The sequence below is a fragment of the Malaclemys terrapin genome, chromosome 13, assembly GCF_027887155.1.
Source record: "Malaclemys terrapin pileata isolate rMalTer1 chromosome 13, rMalTer1.hap1, whole genome shotgun sequence".
NCBI lineage: Eukaryota > Metazoa > Chordata > Testudines > Emydidae > Malaclemys > Malaclemys terrapin.
The window spans coordinates 30,314,090-30,333,791 of record NC_071517.1 but is presented as its reverse complement, the minus strand read 5'-3'; the positions used below and the strand labels follow the sequence as shown (position 1 = coordinate 30,333,791).

At 49.5% G+C, this 19,702-nt stretch overlaps 2 protein-coding genes across 5 annotated transcripts in view; one reads left to right on the top strand and one right to left on the bottom strand.

Moving 5' to 3' along the window:
- Positions 1 to 3,189: 3,189 nt before the first annotated feature.
- LOC128848273 (zinc finger protein 436-like) lies at positions 3,190 to 9,249 on the bottom strand. Of its 2 annotated transcripts, none has more exons than XM_054048174.1 (3): positions 9,036 to 9,249; positions 7,915 to 8,036; positions 3,190 to 7,304 (listed from the first exon to the last, which is right to left on the bottom strand). In XM_054048174.1, exons 2-3 carry the CDS (start codon positions 8,000 to 8,002, stop codon positions 5,773 to 5,775), a joined length of 1,620 nt encoding a protein of 539 aa, XP_053904149.1. In that variant the 5' UTR covers positions 8,003 to 8,036; positions 9,036 to 9,249; the 3' UTR covers positions 3,190 to 5,772. The 2 variants fall into 2 exon arrangements, with proteins under 2 accessions (XP_053904149.1, XP_053904150.1); XM_054048175.1 differs by having other exon boundaries at positions 3,190 to 7,268.
- A 222-nt stretch (positions 9,250 to 9,471) lies between these two features.
- LOC128848250 (zinc finger protein 345-like) overlaps positions 9,472 to 19,702 on the top strand; it is a 42,089-nt gene continuing 31,858 nt past the window's right edge. For all 3 annotated transcript variants that reach the window (XM_054048126.1, XM_054048125.1, XM_054048124.1), the window contains exons 1-2: positions 9,472 to 9,716; positions 11,123 to 11,235. In XM_054048126.1, the coding sequence (XP_053904101.1) occupies positions 11,202 to 11,235 (34 nt within the window). In that variant the 5' untranslated portion in view covers positions 9,472 to 9,716; positions 11,123 to 11,201. The remainder of the gene's footprint in view (positions 9,717 to 11,122; positions 11,236 to 19,702) is intronic.

Below are 19,702 nucleotides of genomic sequence, written 5' to 3'. Positions count from 1 at the left end.
CCTTAAAATCTATGGTTATATAAATCAGATCCTCTTTTTGACCCTGATTCAGCAAGGTATTTAGCACACCCCTAACTTCATGTGTGGGAACAGTTCATTGAAATCAATGGGCTTCCTCATGGGTTGAATGAGGGACTTTCCTTGAGTTACGCTGCCCTCCAGTGTTCAAAGCAAGTGAATTAATCTATCCTGTGAATATTGGGAGCAATTCAGACACCGACATGGCATCGCTGTGTCTATACCATGCATGCTGACTGCTAATGTCACCACCACCTAAACATCACCTCCTTTGCTGAAACAAATCTCATGGGATTTTTATTGACTAATGTTTAGACGTGAGCTGAAATAAGAGCATCCACACAAGGGTTTGTACTGGTTTAACTAAATCAGTTTATATGCACACCTTTAATTAAACTGGTTTAGACCAGCTCTTAGTGTAAATGAGACTCAGGCCCAAAGAAGTCCTCTTTGAAAGCTGCTGTCTGTATGTATGAAGTCACTGAGAACTTGTTTACACCAGAAAGCTGCACCAGTATAACAAGGTGTGAATTGAAACGGATTTTGATAAATGAGCACAAACCCTAGCATGGGAGCTCTTATTTTGAAATAAGACTGCCTTATTCTGCCACAGTGGGGAAATCAGGCCCCTTTGAATGAGATCTTTAACTGGTATAAACTGGCACAGTTCCGTTAAGTAGCTATGCCCATTACACCCCCTGGCCCTTGCCATGAATATGTACTGCCTGAGTAGCTCACTGACATTGAGTTCTCCACACAGCACCCCTGAGAGTCAGGGAAGTATTATTCCCATTGTGGGGCACTGGGGACCCAAGGAGTCAAAGACACACCCAAGGAATCTGTAGCAGAGCCAGGATTTAAACCCAGATCTCCTGAGTTCTAGGCCAGCTGTTTAACCACAGTGCTGCCAGTCTGCCCTGCAGGGTGCTGTTAGGAAAGTGGGGCTAATCCCTTCTCTAGCAGAGAAATAACTGTACACAAACCCAGGATATTCCCCCCTAGTCTATTTTATTCACAATACACACACAGTCCCAGTTCCCCTGGACCAGAGAAGTACCGGACCGCAAGGACGGCAGTGGAGCTTACGTCGAGTGAACATCATTCTCAGAACTCTAGCTAAAGAGCTCAGGGTTCAAGCCCCCACGCTAAACTACTTCTCTGCCTAGGCTCCTTGCTCTGGAGCTGGGATTCTATGGCTGGAAGGAGACCTGCAGTGGATTGGAAAACAAAACCAGACCTGTGTCTTTCTTTGTTTCCTGGTGACATAGAGCAAAGGCTGGAAAGATTTTATTTTTTGTAACTACATTTTTCTTTTTGGCTGCTTGTTTTTTACCTTTGAAATGTCAGGCATGTCAAGTCACATCTCCCCTGGCTAGCCGGATGTCTTGTTGGGCCCTTAGAGATATCGACAGCGAGTCTTCATTGCAATATTTTTGAGCTGAGATGCCTAAAGCTAGGCTCCGAAATTCACATTTAGGCACCTAAAAATTACATAATATATTAAAAAAATATAATTATTTAGGTGCCTAAATACGGACAGAGGAACCCACTGTTAGGCAGCCCCATTTGAAAAGCTTGCCTAATCGTTAACATCAATGTTCTTTTTTCACAGGTGTTATATAGGTACTGAAGTGAAACAGGCATTAATAAAAAAAGAAAGTTTTACAATAGGCTGATCAAAAATCCCTTCTCTTTCCAATTGCTCAATTTCCATTTTCTTGGGATGTCCTCTCTTCACTGGTTCCCCAGGCACTGTAGAGTCTTCCAGGGTAAACAAGACCAGAATTTCTAACATAAAAAACAAGCATAAAAGAAAGCAAAATCCCTTTGCAGGTCACCTTTAACTCCAGCCAATAGCCCTTTTCTGCTTGGGCCATCGCTCAGTAGCATGTGTCGCTCCAACCCAGCCAGGTGACCAAGTGTCCAGTCAAAACCAATGCCCAGCTAGGGTCACCCAATCTGGAGCTTCCCAACCAGCCCCACGTGAAAGGACTGCTGCCTCCACAAGGGACGTAGGCTTTGTTGTCCAAGTTTTCCCACTATTGTGAGAGCCAGTTCAGCTCCACCTGTGGTAACAATGGGGTGAGTGCTACTTTAGGCAGGGCTCCAGGAACAGACCAGCATTTGAAGCACTGTGTTGACATGCACAGAACTGGCTTACATATTAGTGCTTAACATGCTGGTAGCCACAAGCACTCTGTCTACATTAGGGCTCCCACTTCTCACACCAATGGAAAAGCAGAACCAGTGGTAGCAGCGGTGGGACATTTTCAGGCCTTGTCTACACACAGTTTTTGGACTAGATTAGCTATATGGGATAGGAGTTTGATTTTTCCATCAGAATAGTATAGTAGGAACAACCCCTAGTGCAGAGGCAGTTATATCGGCATAAAGATGTCTTATGATGGTAGAGTTTATTCCCTTTCCTTTATGGGAACAGTTATACTGAGAGAGGGCACCTTTGTATCAATACAACTCATGTGATCTTCGCCAACTGCTCCATCTCAAGCGTCGAGACAAGATCAGCAATGAGGATATTTGTAGCCAAACAGCAACTGCTTCCATCAGCCCTAGTTCAGTTTTGGTGAGTCTTGGTACCGATGTATTATTAGGATGAAAGACTAATGAATATTCCTGGGGAAATTTTGCACCACTGCACATATGCAGAATTTGTCCCCCGCAAATTTCTTTGCTTCCCTGCAGAAAAATGACTTTCTGATTGGGAAGCAAAGGGAAGCCACAAGAAAGGTCATGAGAACCTCCCCAGCAGTATGTTTTGGGTGCCCAGGGCAGCCAGCAGAGAGGTAAATCACTGTGGGGCAGGAGGCGGAACTGAGGAAGGCCTGGCTGGTGACTCCTACCCTGTGCCTGGCTCAGGTGCTAGTCTGGACTGGGGAGGACGGGACTTCCCCTTCCCTGCACGGCGAATGGGGCTGGCTCAGACCCACCCCCAGATTTCTCCCCCAGCTGCAAGCAGCTCTGCAAACTCCCCTCCACTTCCTACGATCATTGCTCCTCAGCTGCAGGGGGAGGGATCATTGTACAGGGAGCTGCTCCCCCTATTCGCCCAACCCCTGTGCATCCAGACCCCCTCATATCCAGATCTTCCCAAGCCTCACCCCCCCCCACTCCCAGAACCCCCAATGAGCCCCACTCCTCCTGTATCTGGACCACCCCAATGAGCCACCCACACCTTGATCCCCACCTCACCAAGTCCCGACCAGTTGCACCTGGATCCCCACTCCACTGAGCCCCACTCCCCCAGCATCTGGAGGGCCCACTGAGCCCCACATACCCAGACCCCCATGCTGAGCCCCAACCACCTTCACCTGGATCCCCCTGCAGAGTCCCATTACCACTGCACCAAGAACCCCCCAACAATCCCCTGTGCATTCAGATCCCCTCCACACCTGGATCTCCCACTGACCCACCCACACCCAGATGGCCCCACACAGAACCCTCTCAACCCACACCTGGACACCCCCCCCCCCCACTAAGATCTTGTCTTGCTTAGCCTACCTGGTGCATCTGGCACAGAGGGGCAGGGCCCTGGGGTGTTTCTGGGGCACGCCCTGTCCTTGCGGTGTGTCAGGGTTGGGTGCAGCCTAACCGTTGAGTCAGTGTCTCGGGAGGGAGCTGCACAGTGATTTCCCACCTCTGTGCAGCCAGTGGCCGGTGCTCCCCAATGCCATGCTGGAGCCTCCACATTTATTTGACAAATAAAATTTGCAGAATTTTAAAATACTGTGCGCAGAATTTTAATTTTTTTTGGTGCCGATTTTTTTTTTTTTTTGCGCAGAATGCCCTCAGGAGTAATAATGAATTACAAAGTGCAGTTACCAAGGAACACTGCTACACAGCCAGCGATCACATGGTCGTCAAAGACTTTGATAAGCTCACCAGTGTAGACTGACCATCCAACCAGACCATCCTGAGGATCTAGCTACAAATCGATTTGGATAGCGCTCAATCTGCAGGGATTTGCTGTGATGATGATGATAACATTCATACTAAAGGGGGTGAGGATTGTACTGCTTTAACCGTACCCATCGAGTTATAAAGCAACTAAACTTTGATGCGTAGACAAGGCCCAAGCCTACTGTAGAGAAAGGGTTAACTTATCACCTGGGATAAATGGGAAGAAGTCCCTGGATGCCAACTGACACCAACAAAGAATCTGACCTCTAACAACAACAGATTTCCTGGTACATAAATACCTCCCAGATCCTTCCAACAAGTGTAGCTGATGAAGCTCAGGACTTTCTGAGCCCCAGCTTGGATAGCTTATTTCAGGAGTGATTAGCTTCCTTCCTTTACAGAAACTCACCCCCACTATATCCCTAGACCAGGGGAGAGCGGGTTCTTGTCCCTCATGCTCTGAATTAGGATCAGGACTGGGGCGGCTTGTGTCTAAGGGAGATTTTCACACACGCAGGAAGTCGCTTGGAAGTCAACAGCCCCAGACTGCTCCATGGAGCTGGCAGAGGGCTTTGCTGAGCTGTTTGCCCCAGTCATCTCCTGTAGCTGTGAACTCTGCAAGTTAATCACATGCTACTCTAAGGTTTTCTGTCTCATTCCTGCTGGAGTAAGGCGCATTACACACCAAGCTCTCTCCCCCTCTCAGGCTCTCTCCATGCTGAGTCCCCTGCATTTCCCCTCCTGGATGGGATGGCTTGCGGGGGGTTCCATGTGGCAGGGTTTCTTCTCCTCCTGGGTCCTGTTGATCAGGAGGCAGGGGATAGGGCATGGAAACCCAGAAAAGGAGTGGCAGTAAACTTGGTCCCATCCTCCTCAGCTCTGAGACCCTAGCAGTGCCATGGTCTGACCCACCAGCCCAGTCCACAGACATGCCAGTCCTCCATCACCCACAGCCCTCTCTCGCGCCCACTACACAGCCACCCTGATCCCCAAATACTTCATTTCCCCTCCCCCTCTGACTCCCATCTTTCTCACCATCTCCCGCCCCACCTACCTGATCCCCAGATACTGCCTCCCGCCCCAGCTCTGATCAATCATTCGCCCCAGCCTGCAGGTGCTCAATGCCTGATCCGCCTCACACTCCTGCAACTGCACTGAGCCCCAGTGACTCCGGTGGGGTTACTCCTGATTTACACTGGGGTGAGCAAAAGGGGAATTGGCCTCAGGGACTCCTGTGGGTCTACACCTGATTTACACCAGGGTGAGGGGAGGAGAACCAGTCCCAGTGACTCCAGTGGGGTTACTCCTGATTTACACCGGGGTGAGTGAGAAGGGAATTGGCCCCAGTGACTCCGGTGGGGTTACTCCTGATTTACACCAGAGTGAGCAAGAGGGTAATACGCCCTCAATCCCGCACCATTTCCCTCTCTTATTTCCACCCCGCCCAGCCCCCTAGCACTGCCACCACTCTGCTCTACCTCCTACCTATCCTACCTATCCTACCTAATCTACCTATATCCTCAGGGCCTGATCCAGACCCCATCGACGCGGAGCCCTTCAAGGGGCTCCAGATTGGGACCTTACACTGCACCCGTCCCTGTGGCCCCGGGGTGCCCACAACGGGGCTGCCCGCTGCTCTCCTAGAGGTCTCAGCTACCCCTGAGGGTCAGCGATCCCCATGGCCAGGTCCCTGTGAGGTAAGCCCCACTAACGCTCTGGCTGGCAGCGCATGGAGTTCACTCCCGTGCCCAGAGAGGGGCAGCCAGGTCCCGGTGAGCTAAACCTCCAGCGTGGGGGGGTTCCTCTCCCAGGCAAAGGGGAAAGAGGAGTTGATCTCTAGTAGGACGCGATCTCCTCCAGTGGCTTCTCCTCAGCATGGCTCCTCAGGTGGCGGTACAGGTGGGAGCTGACGCTGAAGCGCCGGCCACACTGGGGGCAAGGGAAGGGCCGCTCTCCGGTGTGGGTACGCCGGTGCTTGGCCAGAGCGGAGCCGTCGGCGAATGCCTTGCCACAGTCGGGGCAGGCGTGGCAGGGGGCTTCGCCAGCGTGGGCCCGCCGGTGCTTGTGGAAGTGCAGGGTGCTGTTGAAGCTCTTGCCGCAGTCAGTGCAGACGTGGGGCTGGCCGCCAGCGTGGGTGCGCTGGTGCCGGTAGAGGTGGGAGGTGCGGCCGAAGCGCTTGCCGCAGTCGCTGCACTGGTAGGGGCGCTCCCCGGTGTGGATACGCTGGTGCCGCTCCCAATGGGAGCTCCAGGAGAAGCTCTTGCCACAGTCACCGCAGCGGTAGGGCTTCTCGCCGCCAGTGCTACCGGCAGTAGAGCCATGCAGGCTGCGCCGGTGCCGGGCGTACTGTGCCCTCGCCCCGAAGCTCTTGCCACACTCTTCACAGTGGAAGGGCCCATCCCCCAGATGCAGGCGCTGGTGCTTGACCAGGGCCAGACCATCACCAAAGCCCTTGCCACACAGGGTGCATTTGTAGGGGCGCAGGCCAGTGTGGGTGCGCTGATGCCGGTCGAAGTGCAGGGTGCTGTTGAAGCTGCGTCCACAGTACGTGCAGATGTAGGAGCGGCCCCCGGAGTGGGTGCGCTGGTGCCGGTAGAGGTGGGAGCTGCGGCTGAAGCACTTCCCGCACTCAGGGCACTGGTAGGGCTTCTCGCCAGTGTGGATGCGCTGGTGCCGGTCGAAGTGGGAGCTCCAGGAGAAGCTCTTCCCGCAGTGGGCGCACTGGAAGGGCAGGCGCCCTGTGTGCAGCCGCTGGTGGGTCACCAGTTCCGTGTTGCGCCGGAAACTCTTGCCACACTCCTCGCACTTATAGGGCAGCCCCCGGGGCCGAGGGGTCGCGGGGGTAGGGGTGCTGGCCGGCACCGGCGGTGGGGAGCTCTCGGGGCGTGGGCAGACCCGTTCAGCAGCGTGGGCCCGCTGGTGGCGGTAGAGGTTGGAGCTGACGTTGAAGCTCTTCCCGCAGTGCAGGCAGCGGAAGGGCTTCTCACCGGTGTGGGTGCGCCGGTGCTTGCTGAAGTGCGAGCTGCAGCTGAAGGTCTTACCGCACTCGCCACACTCATAGCTCTTCTGCAGCACGATGATGCTCTTGAAGTTCTGGAAGCCGGCGCCAGCTGACTTGCCCCCACCGCCCCGCCGCTGCACCGGCTTCCCGGGGGAGTCGATCTGCTGCACCACCGTCCAACGCAGGCTCTCGCAGGCCGGGCCCTGCTCTTCTGGGCTCCTGGCCCCAGCCCCCTCCGGCCTACCCAGCAACACTGGATCTAGTTCCACAATCTCGGGGCCTTCCTCCCCAGGATTCTCCTCCTCGGTCTCACTCGCTGCCTTGTCCTCGGCTGGGGTAGGGAGAGAATCCGCACAGGAGTCAGGTCCTGCACCGGGGTGTGGAGGAACAAACCCAAATAACTGTTGAGACACGCTGAAAGACCAGAAGCAAAATCCGCCCTCCCCGCACCCCAAACCCTTCCCTAGAGCAGAGAGAGGAGGGGACCCACCCTACCCCAACTTCCCATCTGCAGCTTCAGGGAGAAGGGAGCTACTGCCAGGTGTCAGGCTGGGGATGGGAAGCCCGGAGGATCCACCTGCTGGAGACATGATCCTGGGGGAGCTGAAGGGGAATCCCACATTGATTTAATTCTTTCCTCATCTCTAGGGCTCTTCTTTTCATTGAGCCCCGGGACACATGGTTCTTCCCCTTGTTCCCTTAGGGAGACCTCGGTCAATAGCGGGACTGGATAGGCATTTGCCCTGTCTTCTCATCCTCACTTTTGCCTAGATGTCCCCTCAACTCTGCTTCTCCTGTGGAAACCTGTCCCTTTCCTCAGTCCCCAGGAGTCTGCGGGGGGTCCGTCCCTTTTACTGCACAACCATCCTCCTTCCCATTGTTCTGTGCTGAGTTCTGTGGAAGGGTCCACAGCAGAACCCTGCTCAGAAGCTGACCTGGCAGCTGCAAAGACCCCACAGCCTCCAGGGGATACTTACTCAGAGTCACCAGGGGATCATCGTTCTCCTGTATGCCACCCCTGCACAAAGGTTTCTGATCAGAATCCACAGCAGCCCACTGATCCATGGTGAGATACACAGACGTCGAAGGCCACCAGCCCCTAAAACAAGAAGCATCCCCCCTCTCAGTTCCACAATCCCATAAGGGCCTGGGATTGCTGCCCCCTGCACCAGTCTGAGGTATACATTGACCTTCAGTGGGACAGAGCCCATGGCCTATCACCGTGACCCAACCCCATTGAAACAGGTGGCCGTCAGCAAAAGTGTTCGCAGATGCTGCCTGATGGAATCTGTGAACATTTAAAGGTTTATAAAAAGGTTTAAAAGTTTTTGCAAAGTTTCATATAGTGAGAGTTTGGGTGTCTATAAAACATTGGGGGCCAGATCCCCATCTGGTGTAAATCAACTGTGGCTGCACTGAAGCCAAAGGAGGCAGACTGATTTACACCTGCTGAGGATGTGACCTGGTCTCTCCTAGAGCCGGAGGGACGGGACAAGACAAGTGGGGAAGCTCATGCATGCATTTTAATGGCAGCTGGCTGGAAGAGGGGAGAGGATTTGCTACAACAAGTACCTGAAATCTTTGCAGGTGCAGGCAGCAGGCGATGCAGGAAGGGAGGTGCGGTGATTGGGGCATATGTGGCTTTAGATTCCAAAGGGGAAGAAGACACAGAGGTGCACAACTCTCCTTGAAAGACAATGGGAGTCGGGTGCTAATCTCCTTAAAGCCTTCAGAAATCCCAGCCTTTCTACCGAACTAGGGTATTTCCTAACAGGGCGGCTGAAGAAGAAAAGGATCGGTGCCGAAAGGAAGCCTCCGAACAAAAGCCCTAACATGCAGGAAGGAACTTTGCCACCAGTGACAACGTGACCTCAGGAATCACTCCCCGTGGGGCAAATTTTTGCTAGTACCACTGGGAGTTACCAAACTTTTGGCTAATAAACCAGTGGCTAACGGCTATTGTTCCGCTGGCTGGCTCGGCTCCTGCAGGGGCTCAGGGGAGCCAGAGCCAGAGGGTGTCAGTGAGGGGACTGGCAGAGAGGAGGGGTCGTGTTTGTTTGCTGCCCAGCCCTTCCCCCCCGGGGTCTCTCTCAGTTACCTGCAGGCTCCGGCTCGGGAGCTGGTGTCGGCAGAGCCCGGGGCTGCCCTAGGACGCCAGGGCGAACAATCGCAACAATGAGAAAGTCCCTGGCTGGCAAGATCACACCTCCCCAGCACAGCCCAGCTTCCCGGCTCACAATGGAGGTCGCTTGATTTCTTTGCAGCTGTAATGAAAGAGAGCCAGCCCCACCACGGGCTAGGGGGATCCCTCTGTTCTGTATTATCCCCCCTCCCCCTTCCTGTCTCTCCTCCTCCTCCCACCCAGCACCTAGCTACAGCCACTCTCAGCTGCTCCATCCCCTTCCTGTGTCCTTCCCCATACCCAACCCGGGCTGCAACAAACCCGGGCGCTATAGGACTTATTCTCACGGCACTGAGCTGCCCGGGGAAGCCCCGGCCCCTGCCGTCCGACATCAGCTCCCTGAACCGGAAGCTCCAGGTAATTGAGAGCGAACGAACTCGGGGAAAGTGCTGGGGATGGGCAGGAAAGTGACTCGGGAAAGGGCTGCTTTTTACCGCCCCGGAGTCCCAGCACTGCTGCCGCTGCCCGCCCGGACACACCCCGGCTCTGTCCGCTCTTAGCGCCTGTACCAGCCCAACCTGCTCCGGGCAGAGCCAACGCGCCCCCCCGACCAATGCAACAATAAGCCAGTCTCCCCAGCCAGAGGAAGGAAGAGGGGTAAGGAGATGGGAAGGGGCAGCAGGAGCAATCAGTGGGGAGGGAGGTCCCGGCTCCCAGCCCTGCCCAGACCCATTCACCGCAGCGCCCCGGGGCAGATTGACTTTCCTGGGGAGGAGCAGGGAGAGGAAAAGCCAGTTCCTGCCTTTGCCTGGTCCCCGTGCTGCTGTGGGGATGTGCTGCCCTGGGAATAGTGTGTGTGGGGGGGCTGCCCCTAGGGTCAGGGGTTCTCAATCCTTTTCTGTCTGAGGCCTTCCCAGCATACTACAAAAACTCCATAGCTCAGCTGTGCCACAACAACTGTTTTCTGCATATAAAAGCTAGGGCCAGCATTAGGGGATAGCAAGATGGGCTACTGCCCAGGGCCCCACACTACAGGGGGCCCTTGTGAAGCTAAGTTGCTCAGGCTTTGATTCAGGTGGCGGAGCTTGGAACCCCAGGCTTTAGCCCCATGCAGTGGGGCTTTGGGTTTGTGTCCTGGGCCCCAGCAAGTCTAACACTGGCCCTGCTTGGCAGCCCCCCTAAAGCCTGCTCATAGCCCCCCAGGAGGCCCCGAACCCCTGGTTGAGAACCACTGCCTAGGGTTGCCAAACCTCCAGGAATTAAAGATTCATCATTAATTAAAGATTCTGTCATGTGAGGAAACCTCCAGGAGTACCTCCGATGAAAATTGGCAGCCCTAGAGATCGCCCAAAGTGGCACCTTCGATTCTGTGCTTTTCTAGCAATTGGTTCAGAAACTCTGTTACTGGGGGGACCTCAGGAGGTCATCTAGTCCAACCCCCTGCTCAAAGCAGGACCAATCCCCAGACAGATTTTTACCCCAGTTCCCTAAATGGCCCCCTCAAGGATTGAACTTGCAACCCTGGGTTTAGCAGGCCAATGCTCAAACCACTGAGCTATCCCTCCCCCCTTCTCCCCATGACAGGCTGCAGAATTACATCTGCTTTTTGTTCCCTGGCAGGTTGGGCTCACTTAGAGCATCATTGCTAGGAAGTTTCAACCCAAAACTTCTCAGCCCTGCCATAGTCCAAACATGGTCCCTACTGCTACCAAGAGAAAGGAGATGAGAGAAATGGGAGTGCAGAGCTCACGATGTGCCTGGCTGTGCTCCATTAGAATAAAGAGCCTGCCCCAATCCTGTATCCCTGTTGTCAGTGGTTTACTACATTTATAGGGCCAGAGCAGCCGTTCAGGGGGAGATGACGGTCTGGTGCTCACCCAGAAATGAGGGTTGGCTTGGTGGGGAGGCTAGAAAGAATCATATGGGAATGTATAACCATCACTTTACGGGAGGGACATATAGGAGAGAGAGAGCAGAGGGACCGACTTAGGGTTCCTGTGGCTGAGCTGGTGGGATTGAGGCTGGGCCAGCAGGTTCTGAGTGAGGGTCTCTGGCTGTTTCAGGGACCGGTTACCGTTGAGGAGGCAGCTGTGTATTCCACCGAGGGGCAGTGAGTGAGCGAATCTGGATCCCACGGACGAGATGCAGGAGAACTATGAGAATGTGATCTCATTGGGTAAGGATCCCTACAACCTCTGGTGTTAGAAGCTGTGGGGTGGGTGGGGAGGAGGAGGTGTGTCTCTAAAGTGCCTGAGTCAGATTCTCCTTTCCTCCGTAGCCTTCAGGGGGATCAGCCCCGTAGTCCCCAGAACCCATTTGAGAGAGTCTGTCCCCTCCACACCTCCCAGAGTCAGGAACATAATACTAGTGGTGCTAATATATGGATTGATCCCTGGGTGAGGTTCTCTGGTCCGTGTTAGGCAGGAGGTCAGACTAGATGGTCATAATGGCCCTTTCTGGTCTTTAAATCTATGAATCTCCTCCTCTCCAGGGCTTTCTATGTGGCGGGGCAAGCGTAGCTACTTGTCCAGACACACACACACAGTGTCGCTGTGCCTCCCCTTCCCAGGACTGGTTCCACCCATAGGGGCAGGTTTAGACACAGATAAGGGGTTAAACACCTACTGCTGTGACTGCATCGTCATATCCCCTGGTCTATGGGGATGCTGGAGGAATGACCCCTCCCCCAGCAAAATCTGCCCCTCCTACTCCATGAGCAGATTCCTATCTGTTTCGATGCCAGGTCCCCCCAGCCCAGAGTTAAAATGGTGGCATGGTCATTGTAACAAATTATTATATCTGCAGCATCATTGAGATGTTTGGTACTTTATAGAAATAGAAGAAGGGATGGTCCTTTGCCCTTAGAAGTTTACAGTATGATGCAACCCAGAGAGGGGGGTAACAACAGACAAAGGGAGGAGGAGAGCTATGCTAAATAAAGATTCTGAGATCTATTTAGCTTTCATTGCCTTTGCATCATTTTAGTGCCAGATTAATTTGTCCTTCCCCTTGGTTTCTTATCCTGAGAGGATTATACAGAGTTTTGCTTTAGTAGGTTAGAGATTCCCTAGGTTACTTGTTTAGCCCTCCTCTCCCCCTAAACAACACTACCACCACTGTTAGGAGGAAACGGTTAAGGTTGAAGGTGTATCTCAGATGAGAGGCCCTGATTCCCAGAAAATGGATTGTAATTAATTTCCACAGGCTAATTCTTCTGCCTCCAGAAGGAGCTCAGAAGAGTGAGGGTCAGATCCTATTTAGATTGGAAGCTCATCAGGGCATGGGCTATATCTTACTCTGTGTCTGTACAGTGCCCAGCACAATGGGGACCCTGATCTTATTTGGGATCCCTAGGTGCTACTGCAATACAATTAATAATAATTAATGAAGTTAGCAAACTAATCCTGACAGTTGCTGTAAATTAGCAGGCGCTTGCCAGTTTACATTATCTGAGGATCTAGCCTTGAAAGTCTCAAGCTTACCGGTTACTACTGGCAGTTACTACTTCACTACTGCTGTATATTTCATCTACATTAGCTATCACCCCTGCTTCTTGCACCTCTTCAGCCAGCCTAACTTTAACCACTTTTCATTTGCACAAAATACATGTAAGTTAAAGAGCATATTAGTAATGATTGTAAAATCCCATCTCCAATAACTATTTCCTAATGTTTTTGTTCACCAGTTTTCCACTTGTTTTAGTGTTGTTTTCTCTCTTGCCATATTTCTTTATATTATTTTATTTTCATTTGATTCCAAATCATGAATGGTGCCCAGACACTGGCTCTGAACCTCCCTGAGAATCATTTAATGTTACAAACCCAAAACTATATTTGTACCAAGTGGCAGATCATAATCATCCATATATCAGCCTCCACTGAGGCCTTCTACCTCTCTTCATAGTCCAGGAGAAACAAATGCAGCATGTCTCGAAATTTAGCAAATCTGGGCCATTTTGGAGTTTGTATATGTATAATTAATATGCAAATGAAGAGTCGCCATACAGCCTGAATGTACAGAGACAGCCTTATTTTTCCTTGATCTCCCTGTGTCCTGAGAACTTCTTTTGGAATTCTAGAAATGTGCCAGATTTTAATTTCATCAGACAAAATATTTGGGTTCATTTATAGTTACAAAGTGTTTGTTCTAGATGTGTTGCTCTAGTGGTAGAATTGGCTCTGCGTTTGCCTGGCTGGCGGAACCAGGTTTCAGGTGCTTAATGGTGTTTGGAGTGAGGAGAAAAGTCGAATGAGCGTAGATGGTCTCAGAGCTGTTCTTTTGCTCAGAGCGAATGCTAATGACACTCGGTCAGAATCTCATGATAAACTCAAGCAGACACTGAGTTACTGAGAACAATCCTTTACTCCCATGTGGCTGTTGAGTTGGAAGCAGTCAGTAGCAAAATCAGCCCATTTAAAAAAAAAAAAAAAGTTCTCTGGTTTTTGCAATAACTGTTTTGTGACTCTAAAAAAATTCACCACAAAAGTGCCCTCGTTTCTGATTTTTTAAAAATATAATCAGCTTAAGGCATGAGGTATAGAAAGAGTTGTAAAGTAAAAAATAGAAATACTTAAGACTAACGATTACTAATAAAGAAATATGAAGTAAACAAATAGAGAGATCATATGCACTGGAAAAGGGCAAATATAGTGCCCATCTATAAAAAGGGAAATAAGGATAACCCAGGGAATTACAGACCAGTCAGCTTAACTTCTGTACCCGGAAAGATAATGGAGCAAATAAGCAATCAATTTGCAAACACCTAGAAGATAATAAGGTGATAAATAACACCATGGATTTGTCAAGAACAAATTGTGTCAAACCAACCTGATAGCTTTCTTTATTGGGGTAACAAGCCTTGTGGATAGGGGGGAAGCGGTAGATGTGGTATATCTTGACTTTAGTAAGGCTTTTGATATTATCTCATATGACCTTCTCATAAGCAAACTAGGGAAATACAACCTAGATGGAGCTACTATAAGGTGGGTGCATAACTGGTTGGAAAATCGTTCCCAGGGAGTAGTTATCAGTGATTCACAGTCATGCTGGAAGGGCATAACGAGTGAGGTCCCGCAGGGATCAGTTCTGGGTCTGATTCTGTTCAGTATTTTCATCAAAGATTTAGATAATGGCATAGAGCGTACACTTATAAAGTTTGTGGACGATACCAAGCTGGGAGGGGTTGCAAGTGCTTTGGAGGATAGGATTAAAATTCAAAATGATCTGGACAAACTGGAGAAATGGTCTGAAGTAAATAGGATGAAATTCAATAAGAACAAGTGCAAAGTCCTCCACTTAGGAAGGAACAATCAATTGAACACAGACAAAATGGGAAATGACTGCCTAGGAAGAAGTACTGCGGAAAGGGATCTGGGGGTCATAATGGATCATAAGCTAAATATGAGTCAACAGTGTAACAGTTGCAAAAAAAGCAAACATCATTCTGGGATGTATTAGCAGGAGTATTGTAAGCAAGACACGAGAAGTAATTCTTCCGCTCTACTCCACGCTGATTAGGCCTCAACTGGAGTATTGTGTCCAGTTCTGGGTGCCACATTTTAGGAAAGATGTGGACAAATTGGAGAAAGTCCAGAGAGGAGCAACAAAAATGATTAAAGGTCTAGAAAACATGACCTATGATGGAAGATTGAAAAAAATGGGTTTGTTTAGTCTGGAGAAGACTGAGAGGGGACATAACAGTTTTCAAGTACATAAAAGGCTGTTACAAGGAGGAAGGAGAAAAAATTGTTCTTCTTAACCACTGAGGATAGGACAAGAAACAATGGTCTTAAATTGCAGCAAGGGCGGTGTAGGCTGGACATTAGGAACAACTTCCTAACTATGAGAGTGGTTAAACACTGGAATAAATTGCCTAGAGAGGTTTTTAAGAGCAGGTTAGACAAACACCTGTCAGGAATGGTCTGGATAATACTTAGTTCTGCCTTGAGTGCAGGGGACTAGACTAGATGACCTCTCGAGGTCCCTTCCACTTCTATATATTTCTGAATGACCAAAATCATAGAATCATAGAAGATTAAGATTGGAAGAGACCTCAGGAGGTCCAACCCCCTTGCTCAAAGCAGGACCAACACCCACTAAATCATCCCAGCCAAACCGGTTTGTCAAACTGGGCCTTAAAAACCTCTAAAAATAAATGTTATGGCCTTAGTTCTCCAAAGATTTATGCATGTGCTTAACTTGGTTCACTGTGGGTCAGATCCTCAGCTTGTATAAATCATCACAGCTCAGTTGAAGTCTATGAAGATACAACAGTTTACTCCAGCTGAAGATTTGTCCCTGTAAGTCGTCCCATTGAAGGCAATAGGGGTTTTACCACTGATTTCAGTGGGAGCAAAATTAGGCCAATGCTGAGCCCTTTTGAAAATCTCGTCCTTAGTATATCAAAAAAAGGAGGGAGGGGAGGAGAGAGATTTGTAAGGGAAAGGTCAAATGCAAATGGAAAATTCTTTTCTTACTCAATGGTGGGAAACACATTCTTAAAGCTAAGGATCCAAGTGAACAGATGTCCACATATATATTTAATTATGTTTCTAACTTGAAGTCACCTACATCTGCTTACTGTAGCAGGAATATATCACACTGCTCTATTCGAGTATCCCATAATGGATGACAGCCACAAACAAATTTACTGTATATACTGGAGTACCAACACCACAGGATTTTTGTAAAAATGAGGAAATAACCATGAATGTTATTGATATATCTGTATGCAAAGATATATTCACAGTATACAACTGATATGTATATACAGTACAACCTCAGAGTTACTAACACCAGAGTTATGTACTGACCAGTCAACGACACACCTCATTTGGAACTGGAAGTACGCAATCAGGCAGCAGCAGAGACCAAAAAAAACAAACCACCCCAAAAACCAACACCAACCAAATACAGTACTGTTAAACATTAAACTACTAAAAAAAATAAAGGGAAAGCAGCATTTTTCTTCTGCAGAGTAAAGTTTCAAAGCTGTATTAAGGCAATGTTCAGCTGTAAACTTTGAAAGAACATTTTGTTCAGAGTTACGAACATTTCATAGTTGCGAACAACCTCTATTCCCAAGATGTTCATAATTCTGAAGTGCTTCTGTAATACACCTCTACTTTGATATAACACTGTCCTCGGGAGCCAAAAAATCTTACCGCGTTATAGGTGAAACCGTGTAATATCCAACTTGCTTTGATCCACTGGAGTGCGCAGCCCTGCTCCCCCGGAGCACTGCTTTACCGTGTTATATCTGAATTCATGTTATATCGGGTCGTGTTATATCGGGGTAGAGGTGTATTATCAGTAAGGCTGCAAGGTTCACATGTAGGTCACGGAAGTCATGGATTCTGAGACTTTCCGGGACCTCCATGACTTCTGCAGTGGCTGGTTTGGGGGCCGCCTGAGCAGTTTGGGCAACCCCCGGGCCAGGTGTTCTGGCCACTACCCCTCATCCCCTCCGAGCAGCAGTGGAGGTCTCGGGCCACGTGCCACGCTCTCTCTGCTCCCCTCTGAGCACTAGCAGTGGTCCTGGGCCACCCCCTGCCCCAGAGCACCTATGGCGCCCCTGGAATCCCTCCTCCAGAGCACCCAAGATTTAGTCAGGGGTATATAGTACAAGCCATGGACAGGTCACGGGCCGTGAATTTTTGTTTACTGCCTTTGACCTGTCTATGACTTTTACTAAAAATACCCATGACTAAATCTTAGCCTTAACTATCAGCAGCCAAGAGTCCAGGGGGCTACCTACATATATCAATTCACTATGGCCCTGATTAACCAGCCCATGCTTCTTTCATAGATTTCATAGATTATCAAGCCAGAGGGGATCATGTAGTCTGACCTCCTGTATAACTATAAATGTATGAGTAATCCCATCCTTCTTCAGCAAATCACATGAACACATGCTTAATGTGGGGGGATAGCTCAGTGCTTTGAGCATTGGCCTGCTAAACCCAGGGTTGTGAGCTCAATCCTTGAGGAGGCCACTTAAGGATCTGGGGCAAAAATCTGTCTGGGGATTGGTCCTGCTTTGAGCAGGGGGTTGGACTAGATGACCTCCTGAGGTCCCTTCCAACCTTGATATTCTATGATTCAATGGCCTAGATTCACAAAAGTGCTTAGGTGCCTAAACAATTTAGGCTACACTGAGATTCACAAAACTTCAGTAGCCTAGGTACTTATGTTTCTGCCTCTGAATGTGAGCACTGTTGCTTCCCTCTGGGTGCCTGTCTGCTGCCTAAGCCTTGGACAGATCCACAAACCAGGGGAAGATAGGTTTTCAGCTACCTAAATCATGTGCAAAGTCCGATCTGATCTGAGCACGCTGACTGTATCGGGACCTTCTAGGAGAGTTTACACAAAAGTGGGGAGGAAGAGGAGGCACCTAATCTGCTTAGGCACTTTTGAAAATGCTTTCATAACCCTGTCGTACAATGTCCTATGGCTGTATTTTGGTCCTTGCGGAATGCCATTCCTTCAATGCTGAGTGTGCATCTGCCTATGAAAACTCACCCCTCTGCAAAGGGCCACTTAAGCTGTGCTTAGATCTTATGCTGCTGATGGCTAGATTTCTAAAAAGGCCCAATGAATATTTATGTTATGGTAGCGCTCAGAGGTCTCCATTGGGATCAGAGACCTATTGTGTTGGGTGCTGTACAAACAGAGAGAGAAAATTCCAGCCCTGACGAACTTACAATAAACGACACAAGCAGACAAAGGGGACAGGGATACAACCTAAAAGTGAGTGAACCTGGCAAAGAATTTGCACCGTTTAATTAGTATTGGTATTTCAATCAGAGCTGTGCAAATAACTGACTTTTTGGTTCACAGTCAGTTCCAAAAAAATCAAAACAAATTTTATTTCCGATCCAATACAATGTTTTGTTTGACCTGAAATGAAATGGTTTGTTTAGATTTTGAGCATTTTTTCAAGTTCTTAATTTTTCTAAAATTTAAGGAAATTTCTAAAAGAAAAATAATTTTGCATAGAAAAATTGAAATGTTTTGAATTTTTTTTTCTGGTTATTTTTTTTCCTGACTGAAAGAATGTGGGGAATTTGACATGAATTTGTGAAATGTTTCAGTTGACCCAAACATGCTTGTTTTACTGAAAAATGTTTTGGTCAAAAAATTGCATCAAGCTTGGACTTCAATGACATTTACATGCCGAAATCCTTTAGGCTGTTTTGAAAAATCCCAAGCTACTTTAGGCATCCAAGTTTGAAATCTTTGGCCATTGTACTTAACGGTGTCTAAATCGACTAATACCTTTATGAAGGTTCAGAATATACCTTTTTTATACTCCTTCCCCAGCCCGTGACCTTATTAATGTGTTGTCTCCTATGTGTTGTGTCTATCCTTGGATTGTAAGATCCCTAGGGCTGGGGCTTTTCCCCTACTTGTTTCTAAAGTTCCTATCACAGTGTGGGCCCTGCAGACATAATAATAACGAAGTCTAATACCATAAGCAATAACTTGATCTGACTTGTTAGTGAATTGGCCAAATGCACATGACCGCAGCCCTCAGCTGGAGCAGCATGATTCATATGGGGTGTTTTCTTCCCTTTCTCCCAGCCCACACAAAATCATTTACCATTGACGGAAACTGATTAGGTTTGGCTGGGAGTGGGGGGCTCGATACAGGAATCACTGGATGAAACTCTGGCCTGTGTTGTACAGGAGTTCAGACTGGATGGTCCCTTCTGGCTTAACATCTCTGAATCAATGAAGAAGCAAAGCAGCTGGAGGGGTATAAAGGCACTATGGAGGAACAGGGTATAAAGACCAATGGAGAGAGGGGAAAGTGTGCATGGGGAGGGACAGAAGGACCAAGGGAGAGCTGGTGTGATAGAGGATGACTGCGGCTGTGGTTACAGCGCTAACATAAGTCTTGGGAAACCCTGGGTTCAATTCCCTGCTTTGCCCCAGACTTCCTATGTGACAGCCACATCCCTTAGCCTCTCTAGGCCTTGTCTCCCCCTCTGAAACACAGAGACAGTGGCAGGGCCTTGCTTCCCAGGAGTGCGGTGGGGCTGAAGATTGTGAGGAGCCCAGATACTATGGTGATGGGGCCGCATAGGTACCTTAGGTAGCTGTGGGACCTGGATGGCTAGAGGTTGTGTATGACTCTGCTTTCCCTTTAGACCCCCACATCCAGGTTCTGTGAGACTCTTGCCATTTTCCCCTTACACCCAAGCTCTCTCTCTCTCCGTGCCCTTAACCCCCTCCTCTCTGCCCCCATCAGACACAAAGCCTCTCTCCCCAGGGTCCCACTTCTCTCTCTTACTCCCATTGGGGGCAGAGGATGGGTGAGGAGTGCGCTAAGGCCTGTCTCCATGGTTACAGTGCAGAAGGGAAGCTATAGGGCTCTAAACCATGGAGAGGTCTCCGGGGCAGCGGGATAGAAGGGAGATGGGAACCAATCCATGGGGGAATTCTGGGGGCCAGCCAGAAATGGTGGGGGAGCTATGGTAGGTAGCTAGAGAGAACAGGGAGTGAGGATGAGGGAAGTTGAGGAGGAGGAGGGAGGGAGGCAGAGATGTAGGTATTGTGTGTATGGGGGTGGGGGATTTTTGGAAGAGGAGGCTGTTTATGCAAATGAGTTGATGCATGTTTATCATTTATGCAAATATGAT

Excerpts from the sequence above, each read along its gene's own strand:
- LOC128848273 (XM_054048174.1), bottom strand. The coding sequence starts at position 8,002 with ATGGATCAGTGGGCTGCTGTGGATTCTGATCAGAAACCTTTGTGCAGG. Across the intron at positions 7,305-7,914 it reads TGATCCCCTGGTGACTCTGA|GACCTGACTCCTGTGCGGAT; the intron begins GTAAGTATCCCC and ends ACCCCGGTGCAG.